Consider the following 27,607-nt stretch of genomic DNA (forward strand, 5'->3'; position numbering starts at 1 on the left):
TACTCGGATGTCCTGGTTGTATTTTAAATTCAACATACCAGAGAGCTCACCTTTGCCTTAGCACATGGAGCTAGAAGGAACTTCAGAGTTGTGCTGATAGTTTATCTTTGCTGGATCCATATTTCCCTTTTCTCACTTGGGGCATTATACAGTTGCCCCTTCCTCCACAAATATCCCAATGACTCCTTTGTTCTTTGAATTCCCATGATACTGTGTTTGCAATTGATTCCTGAAATTAGTTTGATGTTTAAACTAATATTTAAATTAATTTTGCCCATAATGGCCTTCCCTATTAGTTTGTAAATTTCTTGTAAAAGAGGGATATTTACTAATCTTTAGTATCTTTCATGTGCCTTTCACATTTCTTTGCACGTAGTGTTCCTTAAATATATGTTGAATCAATGAAGAAAAAAAAGAGACCACCTATCATGGGCTGATGGATACTAAAAGTTAGTTTGCAGACAATACCTTTCAAAAATGTTCATATTTTTATATCCCTGTTCAAGCCATTTTTGCTTCAGTTGGCTCAGACCTTTAAGACATCTACCCTCTAGTATCACTTGTGATGTTTAAAATCTGTTGGAAATAGTAGTGAGCCCTAGCAGTGGAGGATTACCAATGTGCCAGCCTGAAAATAGACTGCGCCTTCATACCAGACTCTTCATTTGGGATTTACCTGGTGTCTTTTAGAGCTGAGTGGACATCTGACAGTACCTAGGGGGATCCCATATTCACCCACTCACGTTCAGGAGCCAGTTAGAATGTGAGAGCGGAGCGGACACTGTCTCTCATGGTGATGTGTCCTGCAAGGGCCTTCCCTACTTCCACTTACCAGGGAAACGCTGCATGTCCACAGCACAGTCGGCACAAGTGGGAGAAGCCCAGAAAGGAGGACATGGCAGGTACATGGGCCTCTGGAAGGTAATGATGATGCTCAAAGGACCACCCATCACACTGGCCCGCATGGCTCCTGCTCCAGCCCTGCTCACAGCCCAGCTCCTTTATGCCCTCAGCAGCTCTCTGCCTTACCCTCTCCTCAGTTCTCAAGTCTCCCTCTGGCCCTCACCTCCTCCCGTCTCTGCTTTCTGCCTCATCTCCTTGTCACGATCCAAGAAAGGGGGAGCCAACCAAAGGCTTCCTAACCACTGACAGGGTTCTGGTTCATTAGCAGCACACAGAGCAAGCAGGCCGGGATGGACAGCGTAGGCAGGCTGACCGTGAGCGAGTAACAGGTTTATCAGCTAAAGGCAGGTTCAGGACCCTGGAGCTCACTCTTCTGCCGTTTCTCTTGGAAGGGTCACCACTCTAGCCTGTCCTTGCAGGAGGTACACCTTCTGCTCTTCCAGCCTCTACCCAGAGACAGAATTATCTGTTTAATTCAGGGGCCAAGTGGTGATCAGTAAAAGTATAGATGTAGCAAAGAAAAAGCTTGAGAAAATATTGCAGATTCAACCCTGCAAATGAAATGAGGAATCAGTTTCCTTCCTATTTCCCCACCCTTTCAACCTCCCCTTCACGGGTTATGTGGGGAGAGAAAGAAGGAAATCAAGAAAGAAATAAAAGATATTCAGAACCTTGGACAAGTTTGCCAAAAAGAAATTACGTCCTATCTGGCTTGTCAAATTCAGGTTTGTCACACTTTCCATAGGAACAAAGGCTGTCTACATATTACCTGTCAAAGGAGGATAACAGTGAAGCATTGCAAACCATTTTGAATCCTCAGGTTATTTGGAGAAGAAGTTATTGAAAAATAGCCCATAGGAAAAAGTTTGATTCCAGTTTACTCAGGCTCAGGCTAAATTTCTCATGACATTGTGGGCAGCAGAGAGGCAGTGGGGACAGGAGGCCAGTGGGGGAATCCCGTGCTGATGAGAGCACAGGGTTCTTTCACAGTGCTATCGACCACACACAATTAATGATGGCCTCATAGGGCAGCAGGTAGCTGGACTTGCAGCAGCATGAAAAGAGTCATTGCTGTGTGACAGGTGTATGTGACATGCCCCGCCAGCCCTGTTCCAGCAGCCTGCAAACCCTAACCCTCCAAGTTAGGCTCTCGTAGGTGGAATTTCTTCTGATACCAGAGTATCTGAGAAAGGGATGGAAAGACACCTGAAGGCTCAGAGGTCTGGTTTCTTTGCCTTTGCAGGGATTGGGGCACTTTCGTGCAGGATTTAGTTCTTGGAGAGTGTTTGTTGAGTATATGAAAGAAGGAGGCAGTGTTAGTACCTTTGAAGTTCCCTAAATAACTAGAGAATTTGTGCCAGAAGCAACTCGGTTATTCCCTGAGCAACTTTCTCAACACATTTTTTTTTCATTTGTTTGTTCAGATTGACATTGCAAATTGTGTTTTCTGGATCTTATTTCTATAGTTCATTAGAATCTGTCATGATAACAGGGATAGAGACCACAGACTCTCACAGGTCACACTTTTTCTCATTCTAGATGTGTCAGCCAGGGTCCTGGCAAGAGATCCTATCAGCATTTGTGTTTCTAATACAAAGAATCAACTCTTTAAAGATTAGAAGAAGTAACTAAAAAAATCATAATTTCTAAGAAGGAATTAGGGAGGTAGCAACTGCAGAAAGCAGCTTCCATTATAGAACTAAGGAACAAAGGAAGGAGTTGGAATTAGTGCCCCTTAACATTAGCTTTGTAGCAGGGTCTCTTGGAGCTGAGGCCCACACCTTGGAAGAGGAGGCATCTCTGAGCCCAGGCACGAAGACCCAACTCAGAAGACAGGCATCAGCAGCTGTGCTGGCACCTCTGGAGAATACAATGGAGCTGGTCCTGCAGACACTGGAAAAATTGTAATCTAGATTCAGCTGCTGCTCATGGTCCAACTGATGTTGCACTGTACAAAAGTGCTGCTGGGGATCCTGACAGGAATGGACAGGCAGCAGGAAAAGCCAGATTTTCTCCCTCTTCCAGCCTGCAATCTCCCATCTAGGCCTAGTTGGTAGAGCCTGACAGAGAGCCACGGACAAAGTAGAAGTGCCATTTGCAGAGCCCAGCCCAGCTCAGGCAGCAGAGCACAGGTCGGTGGGTTTGGAGCTGAGTGGCAGCTGCTCAGTATACCAGGTGAACTTATTCCTTCTAAGTCCAGGGCCCTTCCTGGAGCTTTCTGTTCTGTTCTCTCCAGCTCAATCAAGTCTAAAAGGCCTTCAGCATTTCCAAGTTCATTTTCTAATCCCTTCGTCCTTTCTGTCAGAAGAGATCCATCCCTTAATCCTTTGATGGATATAACTAAGGGGGAAATATGTCCGGGCTCCACCTTCCAATCTTTTCTCTTTTCAGGAGATTTTGTCTTCTGTCAGCATTTCTCCATTGGCCCTTCTGGTTTCCTGCTTCCGTGCCCCAAGAACCAGCTTCCCTGGTACCTCAGTGAAATCGAGGTTGGTGAACCCAGGAGTAATGAAGAGAGCCACAAATTTTCTTCTCCATTCAGTTCAAGAGATGTTAGTTTTTTCCACTGGATGCTCATCACCTTACTTAATAGAGGGATAAAATGCGGTCCCTGCCTTGAAACTCATATAATCAAGTGACATGAACAGACCATAATGATAAGTAACATAACATGAGGCTGGAGAAGCAGTTGGATCTGAGTCCAGTCATGGTTCAGCCATGCATGAGTAAGATCACCAAGATCACCAGCACGTGTGTTTATTACACGGCTTCCATGGTGACTAGGATGATCGATCTTTAGGAGATGGGGTACGGATTAATTAGTGAGCTTCCTGAGGTCACAAAAACTAACAAGTTTCAGCAGCTGAGGGACGTCCTTTGTAGATCTCATGTGAAGATGAAATGAGCTATGGCATATGGAAGTACTGAGTGGCAACTAGTAAGATGTTATGACCTGATGAATTTTACACAGTCTTAAAAAATAAAGAGAAAGAACTTACCTTATAAGTTAAAAAAAAAAATTATAAGTTTTTTAACTTTTAAGAGTTTTTATACAGACTGTCCCCGACTTATGATGGTTTGACTTACCATCTTTGGTTTTTATTTTTTATTTTTAACTTTACAGTGCTGTGGAAGTGATGGGCATTCAGTAGAAACCGTACTATTTTTACCTTGACTCTTTCTCCAGGCCAGCAGTATGTGGTCTGATCCTCTGTGGCAATACTGAGCAACAGTCACAAACCGCATCCCCCAGTCAACCCTGCAATCACGAATGCAAACACCCAGTGCTCTCTCGTGTGCTCTGCTGCTGAGCTGGAGTACTCAGTTAGGTCTTATGCATTTTCCACCTAAGTATTTTGAGCTTCCAGTGGGTTCATCAGGCCATATCTCCTTGCAAGTAGAGAAGCATCTTTAAGTTAACCCATTTAACCCTTATAATAATTTGATGAGGTAAGGGTTTCATTCCTAATTTATGGAGGAGTTCACTGAGTCTGTAGGAATAGAGGGATCCTAGGAAACATGAGAGGGGACACGCCACTGGGGTTCAGCATATGCAAGGATGCCTTCAGGAAGAGGGGGTGCTTTGGTAGGTGTGCTGTGATTTATGGGTTCTAAAGAGACCTGGGAATCCCGTGCTTCTGTTCTCAGATCCCTCTCTGCTCTCACTCTTCCCCACACCCTGAGCACTGTAGCTTCCGCACTTCCCTTTCCCCATCCGCAAAATCTGGATTGCACCATCTGCCTGCTGCATGTGCGGATGGGAAGTGAAAGTTGCAAAACCTTTAGCACACTCAGGTAACCAAGATATGGCAGACTTTGGAAAAAATAAATCTGAAAATTTGGCTACATGATTGATCCTTAATATAGAAACATTATTATTCATTTTGCAGAAAGGATATCCATTATTATTGGACTTGGAATGTTACCTCTTGATTGGTGATTAGCTTGCTCACAGCCTTAGTGATATTTTATAGGGTTTATTTGATAGAACTCTAAAAAAAACGGATTTTTCTGATTCTAAATAGTTCAGATTCTTCAACTGACAAGCGCAGGGTCATATTTGGAGAGGAAAGAATTGTGATAAGAGTGGAGCTGATAACAGGGCACCCTGGAAGAGGTGCATTCTCTGAATGCCTCTGCTGGGTTCCCTTCTGACCTCCAGGGGACTAGAGGATGGGACTCAGTTAACCAAGAGAATCCAAAATTTAAACTTTAGGAAGGACAAACCCCACTAATAACCTTTACCAGGTTTTCCCTTGCTAATATGAGTAAGATCAGCACTTCACAATGATTCAGGTCTTTCGAGGTACCCCTTACCACACACTGTGGGACAGTTTTGATTGTACAACAGCTTGTGAGGTGCTAAGCACCTGCTTTTGCAGATGAGAAAACCTGGGTGCAGAGAGCTGGCGGTATGTGTGCCTGGCCAGAGGTGGCATGCCTGCCCTGGAGCTGCTGTCCCTGGGGATAAGGACTCTCAGGAAAATACATGTTGACTTTTTCCTTTCCCTGTTGGCTTTCAATATGACAGATGGCCAGAAACTCCTGAATACGTACCCATGTTTGGTTATTTGAATAAACTTAACCTTACTGAGTCTTTACTTCCTGAATAGAAGGTGTGGTTACCTCTGTGATGGCCAAACACAGGCTTTAAGCCACATTTGCACAGATTCATTTGCTGAATCTGCCCCTGCCCTGGGGCATATGTCCCTTTTGCACATACTACATTTTGCACTAACCATTTCTTATGGTCTCCTTTGCTCTGGTCTGTGAGCTCTATGGGAAGCACCGTAACTTCTGAGTGCCAATACAGACAGCCCAGGCAAGGCACGTATTAGGTGCCTGGTGGGTGCTAGTCATAGTGTTCTCAGACGCTTGCAATGTGCAGGTTCTTCTGCAGGCCAGCACCTGAGCTCAGGGACAGGTATTTCTCCATCAGAACCCCATGTTCAACTTCCTGAACTAAGGCATCACCTCGCCCTCCTGAACTTTCTTGTAGGATTTATTGGACTTGTTTGAATTTGGTGCAAAGGAAAATGACGCTTCAAGCTCACCGTCTTCTTTGTTGAAGTAGACCCTAATATTAACAGCTGGTATTTTATTTTAAATCCAGAAAAAGTAATTTAAAGAAAACTACAGTCAATGCAACTGTGTTTAATATTTCCTTCCATTATGTTCTTTCTCTAGGTGTAACTAAGCATGATATCCGTTTTCCTTTAATTTTCTTTTTTATATAGTATTTGTTATTTAGAACATATACAGTGTTCAGATTTAACAGCATAATAGTGCAGTGGGTACCCGTGAAGCCACCAGCCACCTGCAGGGTTATCACCAGTCCTTTCCTCCCCACCTCATCCTTCCTCCTCCCTCTCACTCCCTTTATTTGCTCAGAGCAACTAAGCTGTTTTCTCTTTTAAAATATAGCTTTTTTTGTTTTCTCTCCAATTCTACTCTATGATTGAGAGCTGATTTTAGACTATTTTCTAGAAATATTAAATCAATGAGTTTTTTCAAAAGTAATTAATTCAGCCTAACCCACTTTTCCTGGTATTTCTGACACCAAGTAGATAGAGCTCCCACATAGACACAGGGTGGACATCTGTCCCCGGGGAGGAGAGGGTCCTTGTCAAGAAGCAGCTGAAATATTTTTAATTCCTTGGCATGATGAAGGTCAGGAAGAAGTATTAAGAGGTAGTTGTGTCAAGGGATCTGGCCCTAGAGGACCTAAACTAGACTGGGTTACCGGAAGTGAAGGAAGCAGCAGGTGGGATCCATGGGAATCCATTCTATGAAAGAAGTTTGATCTTTATTCTATCTTGAACAAGCCTTTGGAAATTGTCTTAAATTCCCCAGATTCCATTTGGATTTGTTCACTTTCCTCCAAAAACTGGGACAGTCAGAAGACTATCAGTATGAATTCAGGCAAGTGAAAGTTACTTTCCCTGGCTGACCCTCAGTCTTGCCACATCGAATAAACATTCCTTATTAGAATGGGGGACTTCAAGAAACTGAGATGATTTAAAATGAGAAAGAAGTTGCAAGCCTGCTTTTAGAGTTTATGCTCTTAATTATATATCATTTTGAGGTTAAATTTATAGTTAGGAGGTTTCTTAGTCTATTTCATGTTGCTATAACTGAATACCTGAGACTGCGTACTTTATAAGGAAAAGAGGCTTATTTGGTTCATGATTCTGGTAGCTGGAAAGTCCTTGCAGAATGATGCCTGTGTCTGGTGAGGAACCTTTGGCTGTGTCACCACATGGTGGAGGGTACTACATGACAATAGTGTGCATGACAAAACAAATAGACATGTGCAGAAGAGACCAAACACACAGCCTGGCTTCCTTTCCTCCCTTTCTGCTCTTTCTCTCCCTGTTCCTTTCTGTCCATCTCTCTCCCTTCCTTCTTCCCTTCCCTTTTCTTTCTTTTTTCTGTTACTAGGAATCAACCCCAGGCCTCAGACATACTAGGCCAGTGCTAAGCTACATCCCCAGCCCTGGTGGCCTTGTTATGATAATTTGCTCTCTTGAGGACTAATCTAGTACCATAATCCCTAATCCAGCATCAGGGAAACAGCTCTTGATCCCTTCTCAGGTTGTGTCCTATGACCCAGTCACCTCCCTATCGACCCCACCTCTCAATACTGTTGCATTATAGAATTAAACCTGGATGTGAGTTTTGGTGAGGATAGAATACATTCAAACTTTCGCAGGTGTTCACAGACCCAGAGCAAGATTCCTTTTATTTTATTTTATTTTTTTCAAACATGGGCCTCCATTCACTTTAAATGAGGCAAATGGAAGGGACATCTCTCTCTCATAGTAAGTATGATTAATTGGGAAAAACATAAGTTCTGCACTTAACATCTGCATTGTATTTTTTAGCATACTCACAGAGATGTACATCCACCTCCACAATCAATCTTAGAACACTTTTGACACCCCCAAAACATTATTATTTTTGGCATTTTTAGTCTATATGAATACTTGACCAGATGCTTTAAGGTAGTGAAACACAGCTACAGAACTCTGGGCTCCAGGCCCCCATTCCTCTGCAATTTCTTCTTTAATTAGAGGCCCATGTGATACTTCATCTTAACAATGATGTCTGAATCACTTTCTTTTCTTTGTCTTTTCGATAAAAGGCATTATATTTAGGCCAGAAATGTGAAAGCTTACTCTGAATCCTTGATGTCCCTTGGACAATATGTGCCCATCCGTGATGGCCAGGCTCTCCACTCATATCCTGTTCAATGAGAGTAGCACAACATATCATTTTTCAAATGTACTGTACTATATACTTGTTTTAAAGCATTCTAGAGCTTTAAAGTAAGCCTGAGAGGATTTAAAGGAGTTCACTGGCCACTTGAGGGCCATGATATAAAAACCATTCACAATTAATAGAATATAAGGTTCCAAATGATGGTTCTGCATGGCTCCAATATGGAACACCATGTTCTGCAAATCTCCAAAATGAACCAAAATTCTGTCAAAAGTTATGAGTAAATATGAGCAACTTCCTATCGATGCTAAGTTCCTATTAATGCTAAGTTGCCTCGGTAGGAACTGTGCCCACCTCTGCCCAACACAGTATGCACCTGGCACTCAGCAAGAGTCGGTAATAATAAAAACAAAATATTGGAACAAAGCGACAAAATCTGTAAAGATCAAGACAACGTGGAATCCTGATTTAAAACAATCTGAATTCATAATGTACCAAACTTGTCAGCCTAATTTGATAAGTAGTTTTTTATTATCAAATGAATAGATGGAATTTAAGTAAGAGCTGTCAAACATTTGGATATAAAGCCAAATAATTGATAGTGCACACTGTTTTTATAGGTACAAGTGATTTTTAAGTTAATTTAGATAAAGAACACAATCACATGTACTATAAACAGACTGGAAGTACTTGTATATCAAGATAATTAGTCTAAAAGCTAAATGAATCATTTGAAAAGGAAATGTCATGGAAGGCACCATAGGGATAAATGTTAGTTTTGGTCTTACTTCCGTAATTGTTAATTAGGCTGAATAGACTACTTCTGGAAAGAGCAGTAGAAAGCAAGCAATTTCCTGTGAACTTGTTGTGGACCAAATGTATATGTGTCCCCTAAACTTATATGTTGAAATCCTAACCCCCAATATCATGTAGGGTCTTTGGGAGGTAATTAGGTCATGGGAAGTGGAAACCTCAGGAAGAGAGTAGGGTGCTCCTAAGAAGAGACAGCACCTTGCTCCTGTGTTCTGGGCTATGCACAGAAATGTACCTTCTCTCTCTCTCCCTCTCCTTCTCCCTTTTCCCCCTCCATTTTCTTCTCCTTTTCCCTCTCTCCCTTTCTCTTTCCCCACCCCCTACCTTGCCAAGGAAGTAGCAAGAAAACAATTGTCTCTAAACCAGGAAGAGAACCTTCCAGCCCCAGATGGTGTTTGGACCTGAACTATAGTTTCCAGAACTGGGAGAAATTGATGTTGTTTAGACAGCGTAGGCTATGGTATTTGTGTTAAAGCACCCTGAACTAAGACAGAGCCCTTGGGTTTAATGAGAGGCCTTATAAAACAAGAGTTAATACCCCAGCCTGGTCTTAATAGAACTGCATTTGTTCTTGCTTTGCTGTTTATCGGCTTTTTGACCTTAGATTAGTTAAGGACTCTAAACTTCAATTTTCTCAGAGACATGGTGAGAATGGCAGTAGTGGTTGTCTTATAGGATTGTGCTATGCATTAATGAGATGATATATATAAAGTCCCTGGCACACAGCTCCCCACAAATGGTAACCATTGTTAGTAATATAATCACAGTAAACTCAAGTGGACATTTTATTTTGATCCAGGAAGAGAAGCATTGCCCATAGAAGTTGAAAAAACATTCTGTGACAAAACTTGGCCAAGGTTAAAAGCCAATTGTAAGTCAGCTTGAAAACTGCAGAACTCTGTGAAGAACATGTGGAAGAAACAGAGACCTCCCACTGTTTGCCTGTCAAAATAATTTCTGTGCCCAAAACTAATAGCAAACATAATAACTTAGCCTAAAGGAAAGAAAAACCAGAGACTGACTTAGTGATCGACTAGTACAGAAAATTTGCTTCCTGGAGAATAATAATCTGTTATCCTATGTCAGTAACATTAAAAAGGAGAGTGGAGTTTAAATCTAGGGGAAGGCTTTAATGAGAAGCAAACTTTTTGAATAAAAATATGCTGTGCTGGGTTTTCTTATTCAACTGACCTTGTAGGATGATCTCTTTGAGTTTATGACAGATGCATGGGGGCTGGAGAATTTTTGTTTAATCATGAAATTATAAGAAGAGACCTTTGTAGACTTGAACCCAGAAGGTCCATGGCAACATTTGTATTTCAGATACGGAGGTGAGGGGAGTAAACCTGGAGCAGGGGCCAGTTAGGATGCATAGTGTCACTAAACCAGAACCTCACTTTTTAGACCTCTTCTCTGAAGTCCCTTTGAAAGCTTATTATAATTCATCTTAGGTCATGGATTACCATCAAACTCATGTGTCAATTGAACTGGGCCAGAAATTTTGTCTGTTTTGGCCAGAAAGCTACTGCCTATGTATGCTTATGAATGTCACTCCCTGCCATCTGCCCCACTGTGTGCTGAAGTGGGTGCCACCTCCATTTTGCAGATGAAAAGTAAAGTGATTTGGCCTCAGTCACATGTCAGGCCCACAGCACCACAGGCAAGGTCCACACCTAGCTGCCTTGGCTGGTCAAGATCCAGTGAGCCACGTTTAGATTTAGACCGTTCATTACTTACGTGGACACCGGAAGAGAAGCCCAAGACGTGCACTCTCACACACAGGAGAAGGACAGCACTGAAACCAAAGGAGGGTGTATTTGCTTCTGAGGGCTGCTGTACCCAGGCACCCCAGACAGCATGACTCAAATATCAGAAATGTATTGTCTCACAGTTCTGGAGGTCAGATACCTGGATTCAAGGTGTTAGTAGGGTTGGTAACTCCTGCAAATCTCTCCCACACCTCTCCTTGTGATCTGTTGGTCATTCTTGGCATTTCTTCACTTGTAGACAAGTAACCCCAGTCTCCAGCTTCATATTCACATTGTCCCTGGCGTCCTCCCTGTGTGCGGGTCTCTGTCCAAATTTCCCCTTCTGATATTGGATGAGGGCTCGCCCCAGTTACTTCATTTTGATTTGACTATCTCTTCCCCTCTACCCCCCATATATCTCCTTCAAATAAGGTCACATTATGAGGTATTAGGGACAGGTCTCCAACATACCTTTTTTTGTGGGTACATAGTCTGGTCTCTAGCAGAACAAGTGATGACAACCCAAGTTGTGAAATACCCTGTTGCATAGAGGTTTTATATTCCCCATCTCTGTTCAGAGGGGACAGAGGCAGGAAGCCGCAGACCTCCTCAGACCCAAGAGAAGATGAGAAACTGCCTCATGATAGGGAAACAGGGAGGCAAGTAGAAGTTGGCCAGAACTGTTCTTCTTCCAGCCTAGATCATGAGAGGATCACAAGCATCCTGTCAGTGCAGATGAACTGTGGCTCAAGACTTCACCCCGTGGCCTGTGGGGGTCTGTATAAGGTTGCCGGGACATCTTTGGCAGAGCCACCTAAGAGATTCTATAGGGAACTACACAACATAGAGCTGGTGGGACAGAAGCCTGCCTGGCTCTAGCTCATGCTCTTCGTGGCTCGCCACCCCCCTCAACACACCCAATTCTTCTGTCACCATAGTGTTGACATTTGGTTGTTGTCTGGGGTCTCAGGTCAGTTTCCCCCAGAAAGCAGCCCCAGTGGTGATTAGCTGCTGGAAGCTTGTACCAGGTGCTCTCAGCATCCGTACCTGTGAGCAGGAGGGGCAGCCTGGGAAATGTGCAGAGGAAGGAGCTGTACTATGATGAATGACAAAAGCCAAAGCTGACCCTCCTCTGCCAGCAGGTCTGGGAGTAGCATGGTCAAGCTCAGGAAGAGGTTTCCAAGTCCACCTATAAAAGGCAGACTTTTAAAACTTGTGTTTAAGTAAATATGACTGCACTGCAAGGAGCTACCACAAGACAAATGACAATGCCTTTCTCGTCATAAGGCATATGCTCTACAGTGTAGATGTATGCAAAGTATATGTACATATGTGATTTGTTAGAAAATATCAGTTTGCTGTTTTTAACTCTTAGTACAGTCTTTTCAACTGTCTGTATTCGAACTGCATGACACAGTTTTGAATATGGCTCGTAGAGTACTTATTCTGATTCATGGAAACTGCTTTTACTAAGTTTGTGAATCCTAGAAATTCTATGCAAAAATCGTATTTGTGAAAATATATGCTTCTCTGGAACAAGGATTTGAATTTTTTCATCATATTCTCAGAGAGGTCTATATCTTCCTCCCTCAGAGGTAAGAGCCATCGTGTAGAGTCAAGTGATATCACTTTGTAGGCTGCACTTTGCCTTCTCCAAATACAAAAGAATAATAGATAAAAATCTAAAAAAGAGAAAATAAAAATGTCACAATCATGCTCCCTTTCTCCCTAAAGAAGGCACATCGCTGTGAGCAAGAAACAAACACAAAGCGGAATGTGGACTGTGGGCTCAAGATGGTAATGGGAGGGGAGGACGCCTGAGGATCACCAGGACTGAAAGAGCCCAGCGTCAGGTGCCAGAGCCAGAACCACTGCCTCTGTGACCTCTGTAGCTTATTAAGCTTCCATCTGAGGAAGAGAGCTAGACACACAGGCCTCCTTAGCAGAAGGAGATGAGCCACCCCAGCCTCATCCCCAGCAGCCACTGGGCAAGCTCACAGTGATGTGCCTTCTTTAGGGAGGAAGGGAGCATGATTATGGCATTTTTATTTTCTCTTTTTAGATTTTAACCACTGTCACTTCCATTTATGGCTAAGGGTTCAATGGAAAAGCCACAAGAACCTCTAGGCAAGGAAGAGTGAGAGAATATTCTCAGTTATCTCCCATCCAAAGGAGCCTGCACACACCACCCAGAGCACTGATCTTTGAGTGTCAGCCTTCCAGATCAACAGAGTATGAATGCACTGCAGATTAAAGTAGAATAAGAAAAGATCTCAAAAACTACCTGATGGCCTCAAAGAGATCAATGGAAGAATAACTGTAAAAGAAACCAGCAGGAAATTCTGAGTAAGGGGCCAAAACAGGCAGAAATGAGGTGTAAGTAGATACGGAAAGAAAAAAAAAAACTATTGGAATCTCAGAAATGAGTAATAGATTCATTGAAATAAAAAAAATAAGCAATTTATTGATATTAATTGAGGGAGAATTAATAGATAAGAAACTATTATCGAAGACTCACCCAGAATATAGCAGGAACAAAAACAAAAACCTTTAAAGTATGTCAGTTAGCAGAAATGGAAGAGAGATTCAAAAGTTCCACAAATTTGTTGCTCTACATACAAAAAAGAATGAAAAGAATGACTAGAATTTTTCAGAATTGGAATAAGACCTGAACCCTCTGATTGAAAGCACACTCTGTGTACTGAGCAGAATAAATAAAGATAAATACATACCCAGCCTCATCACAGTCAAACTGCACAGCCTCAGGGGTAAAGATACAAGGCTTCCAAACTGCCAGGAAGAAAAGACAGATTACCGACAGAGGAATAGCACTGACTGACAGCAGACTTGTCATCATTACTAATAGGTACCAGGAAAATGTTTTCAAAGTTCTGAGGTAAAACAGCGACAAACCCACAATCGCGCACTGCCAAACTACTTAAGTGTGAGGGCTTTTAGACATGGGGATACTTAGAACGTCAGCCTCCCACAGATTTTCATTGAGGGGAAAAAAAAAGCCGTTGAAGAATATTCATCAGAGAGCAAAAGTGGAAAGCAAGTACTACAGTTTGGATCAGGAGTGTCTCCCAAGGCCCATGTGTTAAAGGCTTGGTCACCAACCTGTGGCACAACTGGGAAGTGATAGATCTTTAGGAAGAGGGACCTAGTGGGAGCAAGTTAGGTCACTGGGGGGTGTGCTCTAGAAAGGGATTTTGGGAACCCAGCCCCTTCCTGTTTCTTGCTTCCTGGCTACCATGAGGTGAACAGCCTCCTCCCCTTTGTGCTCCTGCCATGAGGTTCTGCCTCACCACAGGCCCAAAGGCAGACCAAGTGATCATGGGCTGAAACTCTGAAACAGTGAGCCAAAAAGAAAAACATTCCTCCTTTTAAGTTGACTATATAGTGTAACAAATCTGCTAAATCTCCCCTTCAAGAGGAGTCTGCACACACCACCCAGATTATATCAGGGTTTTTTTGTTTTTTTTTTAATTTTTGTTTGTTTGTTTGTTTGTTTCCCAGTAACAACAAGCTAACACAGGAGGAAAGAGTGTTGGGGCTGGAAAAGACTTAAGAATTTACCCCTCTTGTAGCCAGCCACGTTCTGCCCACTTCACTGGTGTGGGCAGAATGACAAGACTCCTATCCCAGAGACAGAGGACTGTGGTACCACAGCACAGAAGCAGCAGTGGTTGCCGGTTTGCATTGGTTCTCCTAACCCCTGATTTCCAGGGGGGGGGGGGGGGGGGACTGGCTGCTGGTTGCTACTTGGCTGTTAGCACAGATGAGAGAACCCTCTTGCTTAGGAACCTCCCACTGTTTTGTTTATTCACTACATTTGCTTATTTTCCTCCTAGTCAATTAAAGGAGTTGTTAGTAAACCCACCCAATCTTTGTTCCACGGAAAACATTATCATTCTGGTGAGGAAACAGCTCTGCTCTCTGCACCTCCCCAGGGAGAGACTACCTGTGCCTTCCAAAGCTATTTGCTGTACAAGCTGTCACAAGTTGTATGGAAAGTCCATGGAGAATTGTCTGACAAAAAAGAGGTGGAATGCAAGAAATAAATATACTATTAAAAATATTGGGCTTTTTAAACAAAGGTTTTCAAATATATAATTGAATTTTTTTTTTTTTTTTTTTTAGAAAAGGGAATCTGTTTAAGCTGTAGTTCAGGGGCCTACCTGTAGTGGTAGCTCCAAGGCCCTAGTTTTGATTCCCAGCACCACTGAAGGAAAATTAATATGTCACTAAGTAATTGTGACATTTGTTGCACTGTGAAATACCAAAAAATAATAATTAAAAAATTTTAAAAAAACAACTGGGTGTGTTGGTATACACCTGAAATACTAGCTACTCGAGAGGCTGAGGCAAAAGGATCATAAGTTCAAAGCCAGCATCAGCAACTTAAGGAGAATTTATCTAAAATAAGATCTGGTGGTGTAGCATAGATGTACCATTATCTGTTTGATAATGGGTTCAGTCCCCATTATCAAACAGACAAAGTCATTGGATTCTAAATGAAATTTAACTTGTTTATGAAACCACCAATAACTAAAGGATTAAAAACTGTGCTATAGATACACAATGGAGTTCTACTCAGCCATGAAGAAGAATGAAATTGTAGCATTTTTCTGGTAAATGGATGGAACTTAAGAACATCCTGCTAAGTGAAATCAGCCAGATTCAGAAAGTCAAGGGTCGAATGTTGTCTATGGTAAGTGGGAGCTAGAACAAAATAAGGAAAAAGAAGTGTCTGGGAGTTCCATGCAAATAGAAGAGAGATCAGTGGAGTAGAGAACAGGGATTGGGGGGGAGGAGAGACAGAGAACGGGAGCCATGGTGGAATGAAACTGACCAAATCATCCTGTGTACATACCTGAATATACCACAGGAGAAGAAAGGGAATGGAGAGGGGGAGGGAGGGAGAGGGGAGGGAAAGGGGAAGTACTGGGGACTGAATTGGAGCAAATTGTATTCCATACATGTATAGTTATGTCAAAATGAGCCCCAATATTATATGTAAATATAAACATCTTTTAAAAAAACAGAAAACTTTGTATCAAAGTGACTGAAAAAGTATTTACCAAGCAAATGCTAACGAAAATAAAGGTAGTGTAAGAAGTTCTAACTTTGGGCAAAAGGCAATAATAGAGATTAGTAAGTACATAAATACTGCTAGAAGGTAAAATCCACCAAAAAGACACAATAAACTTTTATATTCCTAACAATACGGCTTCAAAATAGGTGAAACAAAGCTGATAAAATTACTGGGAAAACTTATAAAGTTGACGAAAGTAGGAGATTTTATTATCTTTTATTAGAAACTGATAGGTCAAGAAGATCAAGCAAATAAATATCAGAAAGGATATAGAAGATCTGTGCCCTCCGTGTGGTTAGGGAAGGCTGAGTGAGCCGGATGACTGAAGTCACAGCCACACAGCCAGTGCTGTGCTGTGCTCCTGTTGACGTCCCCCAGGGCAAGAGGAACTGTGCAAGAGAACAGAGATCTAGAGGAGGAAAAAGAGGCAGTGCACACCCCACCCGCAAGGACGGTTACGTCCAGGAAAGATACCGAGTCAGTAAGAGGATGATAGGGAGAACTGTGCAAGAGGAGGATGGGGGCCATGTAGAGGGGCTGATGGGGTCTGGGAGGATCCGACATGAGGCTGGTGGCTAAAGGCCAGAAGTGGGGTAGGGAGGGCAGAAGAGGAACTGACAGGAAGTCACTTAGTGTATTCCAGAAACCTAGTCAGCCAGACTGGCCTGGGCCCGGAGAACCTTTGAAAGAGGTAGAAACTTTTAGGAATCAATTCCACAAACAATATGAAGCCACTGGGTGGTTTTTAACATGGCCAGTCTTTTAAATCTCCCCGCAAACCCCGTAGTGCTGGGGATGGAACCCAGGGCCTCATGCATGCTGGGCAAGTGCTTTACCTCTGAGCTGCACCCCAACCCCAGTGGTTAAACACCTGAAAGCCTAGATCTCAGTATCCATAGATCTGCTGGTATTCTCATTTAAATATATATATATATATATATATATATATATATGAATTTCTCTTACTTAAAAAAACAAGGGCCACTAGTAGCTATCCCATGTCTGGTACCTACCAATTAGTGGAATGTATGCTTTCTTTCTAAAGCCAAAACTTAAGACTTGTTACCTTTCTTAGCTTGAAATACTTTGCAATACAATAAAGTGTGGGCTTTCTAATTCCATGGTTTTTGAAACTGTATTTACAGTAATGTATTTTTTTTTTTTTTTTTTTTTTTTAGTAAATTGCGGGGGGGGATGTTTTCTGGCTGACTGCCTTATTAACTGTTACCCATGGAATACTGACAAAAGTGCTTGGTTGGGGGACTTCTCCCATTTCCTTGTGACTTTGCCTCACATCAAGAGCTCGGAAAGTGTGCTCCTCAGCTTAGATTTTGGAGAGGAGATTTCATCAGTTAGTTTCCTACTGATCTTCCTAAATTTACATGTTCCTTAAGGGCCACAAGAGTGTTTTCAAAAGGAAAAACAACTTGCATAGCCACCCAACTTCCATCTCTTATGTGACCCATGGGTTATTTATCACAGCATCCTGATTTTATTTTAGGGGAGAAAACAAAGGATGTTTCTCGGGAGCTGAAGTATTTTGTCAAAGACAGGAAAATGGTAGCTGTATTATGCTCTTTGATGTACTCTAAACTGATTTATTGGTTTGACACCTTATTGATATTTTAAGTTGAACAATCATTTATGTAAATTTAGTTCTTTAGAGATTTTGCCATTTAGAAGTTTATATTTTTTCTGGATCAGTGATTCACGGGGAGTGGGGAGAGGGGGTGTTACTGGTATCAGATTTGGCATAGATCAATTTGCAAATTTGTCCTTCTAGAAAATGTATAGCTTATTTCCTTAGAATATTCCTTTAGGATTTCATAGTTATATAATGGAACATTTTGTCTTTTAGTCTATACTAACATGTAGTCTAGAACTTATATGTATATCTGAGGTTATGATGTGCCTAAGCATGTTCACAAATGCAGGAACTTCTAAATATATCTAATTTCAATGTCTATCCAATATAGTGATAAATACTGAGCTAATAAGAAACCATGGAAAAATGGAATAAAATGGGGGAAATAACTGTTTGTGTTTATTATATCCATAGAGGCAAAATTTGAAAACAACCCCCGAGATGACTACTTTCTAACCCAGTCCCTTGTTTTAATAATTAGGAATAGCAACAAATAATGACATTACTAATTGAAATATCCATTTTGACAAGCCTTTACTTATTTCTCTATTAAGATGGCTTCCTGAAAGTATCATCAAAAGTTAATGAATTGCATGTTAATTAAATTTGAACTTTTCTCCTCCAGAATTCAAATGGGAAAATCTGAATATGATATATTCAAATTGCTTTATACTAAATTGGACATTAATTGCAATATAAATATAATATATGATAACGTTACACATGAATGTGATAAGAATCTGTAGCATTCATAATAGAATTTGCTAATTTTGAATATTTATTTATCTTATCAGTTCATTTTGTTCCTGAAAATTCAAATGCTAAAATAACGTTTTATCAGCATTTCCTAATTAACTAAGTAAAAGTTTCCATGAAAAATTTATTTTCATCCAACTAACAAGTCCATCTATCTTTTCTTCTCTTGTTTTGTTAGCCTCTCAGCAAATACCCTGCCGTGATAAATGACATCTCATTCTGGTTGCCCTCTGAGAATTACACAGAGAATGATTTCTATGACTTAGTCCGAACAATTGGAGGAGACCTGGTGGAAAAGGTTGATCTTATAGACAAGTTTGAACATCCAAAGTAAGTGGAAAGCTTTCTGCTTTTATACTTTCCTGTCTGCGTGTGACAAATGGCATGTGGAAACATACAATAGAATTTCACCAGACCCCAAAGCGCCTGAGACAGAATGTCTTCTGCATTCATGGTGATAATACAGCTTATGAGAAAGCTCTTTTATATCAGTCCTCTCTGGAAATCTTTCGAAAATGCATTTTTATTCTTTCCTGGCTTAGTAAATAAAGTATATAAAACAGAATGTTTTAAAGGTCTTGCAGTTTTTTGGTCTTGTTTTTAGAAGTAATTTCTTACCATTATCACTGTTCAGATACAGAGGAGAGGAGGCAGAGAAAGAGTGGTTGGTGGGGTAAAGGCTGTTTTGTTCATCTCAATGAATATTTATTTATTAAGCATTTCCTACATATAAAGATCATTCTTAGGACCCAGAATTTAAATGGGTTTCAAGCAGAATTAGGTCTGCCTTCTTGGACTCCACAATCTTATGGGAAAAGCAGATTGTAAATAAATAATCCCACCAGTTTGGAGTATTATAAGGAAAAAAATGCACTGGATATAATCAAAGAACTCATTTCAGTTGGGGAAGTCAGTTTTGGCGTTTTTGAAACATTGAGGCTGACAGTAGAAGTTGGAGGGGCATTGAGGGAATGGGGAAGGGACATTCCAGAAGGCAGATGGGCATCCTGGAGGGATGATGGCATGTGCAGAATGTGGGTGGCAGCAAAGGACGTGCAGCTCCAGGAACTAGGTGGAAAGGCATGAAAGAGATGGATGTTGGTAGAGACGTGCCTACAGGCCAGCAGGGCCAGCACATGCAAAGTCTGAGGCTGGGATTTTACCCAAACTGCCATTGGAAACTCCAGAGGGACAGAAGCAGGACAATCAGTGAAATGCTCTAATTACCTTTCTGACCTGTCCTCTGTAAATGAGCCCCTTTGACTCCCACCTGTGAGCGAAGGATCAGCCACCCCCTCCTGTCTAGCTCTTCGTCTCCATCCTTCCCTCTTGTCCTAGTTTGACAGCTGTATTATAGCTATGATGTCAGGGCATGGGGTATCCACTTTCCATCCTGCCTGCAAATCCCCAGATTTTTGCTTCTTTCTTTGTTTTTTCAAGTCTTTCCCTAGATAAAAATGTTCATTTCTTACTGCTATTTCCTTTGCCTTATTTCCCCTCTTATTTAGATGACCACAGTTCATTATCTGTGAGTTTGCTCAAGGTCTTGTGGAAACAATATCTCTGTACTTCCTACATGTTCAGAACCAACTGTTTTTGTTATTTTTGTTTATTTTAAATAGTTTTAGTTATAGATGGACACAATACCTTTATTTTATTTATTTATTTTTTATGTGGTGCTGAGCCTCACATGTGGTAGGCCAGCACTCTACCACTAGCTACAACCCCAGCTCCTGGCTGTTTATATTTTAACAACAGTTTGGTAGGATATAAAAACCTTGGCTTGCCTGTGTGTGTGTGTGTGTGTGTGTGTGTGTGTGTGTGTGTGTGTGTGTTGAGGATCTTGTAAGTGTTGCTTAGTTATCTTCTTGGGTTTAACTTGATTAAGAAAATCTGGGGCCAACATTTATCTTTTTATTTTTCATCCTAAAGGGTTCTTTCTTTATCTTAAATGTTGAATCTGTCAGGATGCTCCTTAGCATTGACCTGTTCTCCCTGATCTGTTGTCTTCACAAGTCATGTTTGACCCTGCTTTTTTTTTTTTAATAAGAAAAGTTTTCTTGGATTATATCTTTAAATATTTGTTCTGATCCTGTTCATTCTTCAGGCGTTTCCCTTGTCTGACTCTTTTTCTCTTCTCTCTAGCAGTTTTAATCTCTATTTCCACTCCATTTGGTGCTTCCTCACTGTGGTCTGCTGTCCCTTACTGTGTTTCCTGCTGTCTCTTCTCCCTTGTGCACACTCATTTCTATCTTTGGTTACCGCCCTCCCCCCTTTTCTGAGTTCTGCAAGCTCACATTCCCACTGCTCCTTGTTTCTTGCCATCTTTCCTCTGAGTTATTTCTGTTTTGTGATCTTCCTTCTTACAGAAATTGCTTTCCTTAGTCTTAAAAATTCATTGCAAAATATTTAGCCAGAAATCTCATATGCTTCAGTGGCAGCATTTTCTATTACTTTCCCATTGATAAGCTTTTCTACCACTTTCTTTGCGTTTTCCTTAACCCTTTTTTAATTGATGTTGAAGTGGTGTACATGTGATTTCTTCTTGTTGCTCATATTTGAAGGCATTGGCTTTCCCATACCAGCTCCATGTAGGGAGACTGGGAAGTAAGGCTGGGGTAGGTGTGGCCGGGACGGGCTGGGGTTATGGTCTAGGCTAGCTCTATTTTATAGTCTTACAGCTTTCTTTCTCTCCTCTTTCAAGAAACCAACTCTTTAAACATGGCTCATCTCTTTGGTTCTTTGTATAGGTCTGCTTCCTACCTCAAATCTACAGTTGTTAAAAACAGAACATTGACCCTTGCTTATCCCAGTATCAAGACTTGGGGACAGAGATTTCTTTGAACTTCAGTGTGTGTGTGGGGGGGGTGTGTGTATTTTTCCTGGTGTATGTATGCCACCTCATGGTTTCTCCTCTTCACTTTTTCCCATTTGGCTTCTATTTGACTTCAGCTGTTTGGGACAGCCTAATATATCTTGGAACTTTGCAGATGATACCTGTCTCTTAACTTTATAGAAAATGAAACATATGGGGTGGTCTGGGTCTTGGACACTATGCCAATTCGGGCTGCACTGTTATGTGAGACAAAAATTCCCAGGACTTTCCATGTTGATACTGAAAGTCTTGTTTTTACTTTTGTAGAATAAGAAAAATGTTGGCACGAGACTAGTTGCTAAGTACTAACCACTATGCCAAAGGTATGGGACTTTTAATTTTTCTTTTCTGCTCTTGTTAGTATGCAGAAAACTCTCTGGAGTCAAGGATTCAGGATTTGTTCTTAACTTTTGACTTTGCAATATCTTCCTTCCTGATATATCCTTAGATCCACCCCTGCCTCTCCTGCCACCTGTGTTCAAAGCGAGATGAGTAGCCCTTTTTGGTTGAAAATTATCAGGACCTACCAAGTTGCAAGTTGTAGAGAGATGTTAAAAGCCTAGGAAGAGCTGGGCACAGTGCCACACACCTGAAATCCCAGCTGCTTAGGAGGCTGAGACAGGAGAATGGCTAGTTCAAAGCTAGCCTCAGTAACTTAGTGAGACCCTAAGTACGTCTGTGAGACCCTGTTTCTAAATAAAATACAAAATAGGGCTGGGGATGTGTTCAGTGGTCGAGTGACCCTGAGTTCAATCTCTGGTACCTAAGAACTATATACATTTTGGGGAAAAAAAAACTAGAAAGCAGAGAGAAGTTCCTCTAGTGTTGGATGTTGGAGTAGATATGGCTTTGCGGGTGGGTGAACATCCAGTCTCTCTGACTTGTGGTCTCTGTAGGTGTGGAAGGTAAATGGAATGTGTGGTGATGAAGGAGATTGTGGTGGGGGTGGAGTAGCATCAGGGACCTGCAGGCACAGACACACCAGCCAGGCCAGCAGTCTATCAAAAGACCCTGGTGAAATTCCACTGGACTGTGTTAGAGGCACTCGGTTCATGCCGGTCTACACATACAACTCCACTGTGACTGAAGAAAGACACATTTCTCCAGTTCCTTCAGGAGACAGGACTTTTGAATGGAGATTTGAAGACAGTCAACCAAAGTTACTGCTCGCTGGTACTGATCTCACCATATCTTAATTATAAAAATATTTAAAGTTTATTATTTTGAAGATATGACAAATGACTGTCCTGCGCAGGGCATGAGCCCATCTTAATAAGGGGCTTGGTGATTGGAGTAAGGTTGCTCTGGGGGAGATTGCTAACTATCTGTAAATATCCATCACCAACAAACCGCATCTTAAAAATTATACAACCCTGATTTGTTAGCTGAGCAACTTTCTACCAACTAAAAATCTATATTTCTGATCCTCCACTACAACAAGGGGGCCAAGTTTAGACAAGGATTAATAACCTTAAGTGTTTAGTAGTATTTCTAGAGCTTTCCTTAAAAGTTGAGTTGAGGCTGTCCTTTTTACTTTTTCTTCTTGCTACCTGGATGTGACTGTTATGCCTGGCTCTCTTGCAGCCATTTTGGACTATCATGTGACCTTGGCAATGAAGAGGAGCAAAAGCATAGAAGTAATCTTAATCCCTGACTCTGGGAAGTGTCAGTCACCCCTAGAATTTTAAGCAAAATAGAACCCGCTGGTTTAAGCCACTATTTTTCAGCTCTTTGTTACTGCCATGCAAAGCTAAACTTAGCTGTTACAGCCCTGAGAAATATATCTAAGGAAAAGGATGCATTACTTAGAAATGACAACTCATGATTCTCAAGAAGTATCTAGGGCAGGGATTGACAAATTCTTTCTGTTAAGAGCTGGATTGTTAACAGTTTCTACTTGGTGGGCCATGATCTCTCTCGTAACTACTCAGCTCTGCCATTGCAGAAGCAGCCTCAGACACAGCGAGGTAGAGGAGCCTGGATACCTTCCAGGAAATCTTGGATGCTGGAATTTGGCCCAGGAACTGCAGTTTGCTGACCCCTGATTTAGCATAAGGAGACATGTGGAATTTTTCAAAGACCCCCCCACTCACTGATTCTAAAATTCTCCCCTGGGAAATTGTTCTTCCTTGGGCACCTTCCCTTCTTCCCAAGTTTAAGATTCTCTTGCCTAGGAGATGGCCAACAAATGGTCACCTGAACTTGTACTCACCAGTGCATACTTTGACCCCAGGGTTTATTTTATTCTGTAAATAGATAAAATAAATATTGCCAGATAGTCCAAAAGGACTCTGTCCCTTTACACATGCGAGGACCAAATGAAACCCAAAGGATGCGCTTTGAAACAAACAGGTTGTAGAATAAATTTGTTATTATTTTGAACACGAAAAGACCTCATGATGTTTCAGGGAATCATATACTGCTGAATATGAGCCTAATTTCATAATGTTGGACAAATGGAGAAATTTTATCTTGATTACAAATAACAGTTTGTGCCCTGAAGGAAGATGGATATTCAGGTTAGAAGAAAATGGCATTTTGTTCTAGCTACTCATTCAGAACCTTCTCCCAGAGGATCTTTGCCATTTAATCTATGGGCCACTTAATGTGCAGAAGAGTTCTCATAGTTCAAAAATTTAATGTCATAACAGAACAGTGCTCACCTCTGGGGAGGGAAGCAGGTCACTGTCTGTGCTTTTAGGCCTTGGGTTATTGTACGAGATGCATGTACTGACTAATGAGAAAACTTTGGAAGGTAAATCACAAGAGTCAACAGATACACCTGCATCCCTTCAGCACTTTTATGAATGCATAGATCATCTTTACTTTCTAAGTTCATGCAACTTAAGGAATTATAGTGTAGAGTGTTTATTTTCTTCTATAACACAATTCATCAAAATATTCCTTAGCCTGGGGCATGAGAAAGAGTAAAGAGGAACACAGGGAGGCCTAACCATTGTCTCTAACTGCTAACACTTCATTTGGAGACACCAGCCAATTATTTATGAATTGTGGAGACAGACTGTAAAGTAAAGTGGCCTTCAGTAGGACAGAGGGGGTTAGGGTTTAAGGCAAACTTTTTGAGAATACAGATTGGATTTTTTTTAATTTAAGTATTTGATTTGATTCCAAGAAGGGGGCAGTGGTGAGAAATGTCCCATGCATCTGCAGCTGCAACAGGGTCCAGCTCAATGTGTCCAAGCCACTTCTGCTTGTAGACTCATGTCTTCTTCCTGGAGCTGTTGTATGACTGTGGACACAGTCGTAGACAGGGTTTCCTGAATCTGGCAGCTGTCGGTCAGGGCCAGGATGCTGAAGCTGAGCAACCCTACATTGTCACTGAAGGTGAGTGTCAACTGTCTTCTTCCCTACTCTATCTTCCTGCCAGTTCCCTTCCCTGTTGTGACCCATCACTTGGGATTTTAAAACATTTGATGTAAGTGTATATACTCAAACAGTGGGCACCATTTATCACCAAATTCTGAAAAGGCTCTTTGCCAGGAGAAGCACTTCTTAGCCAGGCTCACTCAGCTTTCTTAAGAAAATGGGGAACTATTTAAGGATACACCTGAATCAGGACTGCTAGGCTCTTGAGGACTGAGGCAGGTCTAAGGTCCTTCTGGCTCTGTCCCATTTCTTCCTTCTCCTGGCCATCCTTTATCCTCTGCTCACCCACTCCATCCATGTGTGTTAACCTCTGTGCCTCTTCCTGCATGGCCTGCAGTCTTTCCCAGCCAATCCTTAACATTATCCCAGGACAAATTCTAGAAAGAGCCAGGTGTGGTGGTGTACTCCTGTAATCCCAGCAGTTTGGGAGGCTGAGGCAGGAGCATCACAAGTTCGAGGTCAGCCTTAGCAATTTAGTGAGGCTCTAAGCAACTTAGTGAGACCCTGTCTCAAAATTTTTTAAAATAAATAAATAAGAAGGACTGGGAATGTGACTCAGTGGTAAAGTGCCACTAGCCACACTGATGGAGCTACCTACCATCCCTCTTTGGGAAGAGTCCTTTGCACCAGTCTGCCCGCTCTGGGCTTCTGGGCAGTCTGTGGGTGGACCACTGTTGGGTCAAGGATCCATCATTGATCTTGTCAGGAACCACTAATAAAACAGCCCAGTCCCAGTTGCTAGAGCAATTTCTACCTCATGGGCTGACTGGACATTTTTTTTTTTTCCCAAACAAAATACTCTGTCTCTTCATTCCCCCATCTGTCACCGGTCTGCTCGATGTGTAGAACTCTGTGACTGCTCTTTATAGTTGGCTCAGTCATATCTTTTGTTCTTTATGTGCATTAACTCTCTTAGGTGGTTCCACTTGATGGGAAGTGCATAGGGGCCCGTGGCAAGTAGCCATTATGGTTTGAACACGTGTGGCCCCTGCACAATTCTTGTTGAAACTTTCTCATCAAGATGGTATTAAGAGGTAGGGCCTTGGGGCAGTGATTAAGTCCTGAGGCTCTGCCCTCAGGAATGAAGTCAATGCCCTTGTGACAGAGGCTTCAGAGAGCTAGCTGCCTGCCTCCATCTTTTCCTCCATGTGAGGCTACAGCGTTTGTTCCTCTTCCCTTTCATCATCTCCATCATGTGATGATGCATGAGAGGAACCATCTGTGAAGCAGAGAGCAGCCTCACCAGACACTGACTCTCCTGGCACCTTGATCTTGAACTTCCTGGCCTCCAGAACTGGGAGGCTGTGAGAATTTAATTTCCATTATTTATGAATTCCCCAGTCTAAGGCATTTTGTTATGGTGGCAGAACAGATGCAGACAGTAGTTCACGTCCATCTTCCCTCCATGCTTATAATAGTGTGTGGGGGGGGGGGAGGGTGCTCACCACCCAGTGCTTGATGGGGGACTAACCCTTCATTCCTTAGATAAGCTTTTATTAAATGACTGAAAATAGTTGAGGACATAGTAAGTAGAGGCAGTGTCATTCAGTGGGAAGAGTTTAGAATGTATAGTTGGGAGCCATGGATTGAATCCTACCCTTTTGTAGGTGTGACATTGTGAATTCTCTGAGCTTCAGTTTCCTTATCTGCCACTAGAAATAATATTTGCCTTAAGTTATAGCTATGAAAATGAGATGAAGTTGCATATGTGAAATGCTTTGAAGATTGCACAGAATTCTAAAAATATGGTCACTATTAGAGTAAAAAGTAATTTCCACAATCAATCTAACTTATTCTTTTAAATAAAGAATAACCTCAGTACATATAGGAGTCTTGGCTTTGGCAGCCAGCTACATATGACTGGGAAGTCGTGGTGATGAAGGGAAGCAGAATGAGACTGCAGATAAAACCATCATTCTAAAATGATGCATGTTCTTCCTGCAACTTAAGGAGTAAATTTTTAAACAGAAAAAAATATAAATACTTTGTAAAATGGCCTAGATGCTGATCAGCAGAGCTGCACAGTCATTCTGGCTGTTCTTTGGGTCCTGGGTTGGGGAGATGCTGTGGAGAATGGCAGGTGGGGTGACATCTCTGTTTGCAAATCAACCCCGGTCTTGTTTCTTTTGACAGCCAAATAAGGGCAGTTATCTGAACTTACAGATTGCCCAGCATTGAAAAGGCAATGACAGGTAATTTGGGGAGAGCCCCAGATGTGGGGAGCTGGTCAGAAGTTGTGTCCTCTTGAAGGGACAGCATGCAGTATCAAAGAGACGGCCAGAGGGGGCAGGGCCAGCTCTAGAAGGCTCTGGCTCCTTCCCTTCCCTCTCCCGTTTTCTTTGCATCGCTCGTGGCCTGGGTAGAAAGGCTTTGTTATGGGGTTCAGGCCGCAGAGATAGCAATTCCAAAGAACTATTTTTAGCCTGGGTGTTTGTTTCTCCTTCCTTCCTTTCCTTCCCTTTTTCTCTAGACCTACTTTTTACAGCTTCCCGTGAGGGGTGCATGTCATTACTGTCACACAGCAGCCCCGTTTGCTATCAATGTCAGACAAATTAAAACACAGTTGGTTTGGTCCTGAACACCGGGTTCCACTTTGTTCCCCAGCTCATCACTGTTCGTGGAAGGATTCTTTGGTTGCCTTTAGTGCTGCTCTGGTTGGGCCCCAAGGGAAGCATCTCTGCTGAGAGCAGGGAAGGGACAGAGAGACTGATGTCTGACAGCCAGGCAGGACAGAGGCCAGGCAAGGACAGAGGCCAGGCACTTCGTCAGCTACCTCTGTGGAGCTGCTCTGGTACAAACCTTTATGGAAATTATCAGTGAAGGTACCCTTTCCTCTTTGACGTTCAGTTAGCAGTTTCCGGGAGTGCTTGGACATTGTGTCCACTTGGCATCCTGTTCAGTGTTCTGTAGCGTGAGCGTCAAACACTCATTCTAAGAGGCATGATGATGTGGTTTGTTATGGTTTGCCCCCAGGAAGACACTGGTGAGGCTCAAGTCTCCATAGCAGCAATGTTGAAAGGTGGAGCCTAGTGGAAGCATTTGGGGGCAGCGTACCCTGGGGAAGGATGAGTGCCATCATGGGACTGAGTTCACACTCTGGTGCTTAGAGTAGTTTGATAGAAAGCAAGTCCAGCTTCCTCAGCTCCTGCTTCCTTTCTGGT

The 27,607-nt window shown here is 42.1% G+C and overlaps 1 protein-coding gene across 10 annotated transcripts in view; it reads left to right on the plus strand.

The window, feature by feature from the left end:
• The window catches only part of Fars2 (phenylalanyl-tRNA synthetase 2, mitochondrial), a 513,853-nt gene that overhangs the window by 329,375 nt on the left and 156,871 nt on the right, over positions 1–27,607 (plus strand). For all 10 annotated transcript variants that reach the window (XM_071613658.1, XM_071613660.1, XM_071613657.1 and 7 more), the window contains one exon: positions 18,363–18,514. In XM_071613658.1, coding sequence (XP_071469759.1) covers positions 18,363–18,514 — 152 coding nt within the window. The remainder of the gene's footprint in view (positions 1–18,362; positions 18,515–27,607) is intronic.

The sequence above is a fragment of the Marmota flaviventris genome, chromosome 6, assembly GCF_047511675.1.
Source record: "Marmota flaviventris isolate mMarFla1 chromosome 6, mMarFla1.hap1, whole genome shotgun sequence".
In the NCBI taxonomy this organism is placed as follows: Eukaryota; Metazoa; Chordata; class Mammalia; order Rodentia; family Sciuridae; genus Marmota; species Marmota flaviventris.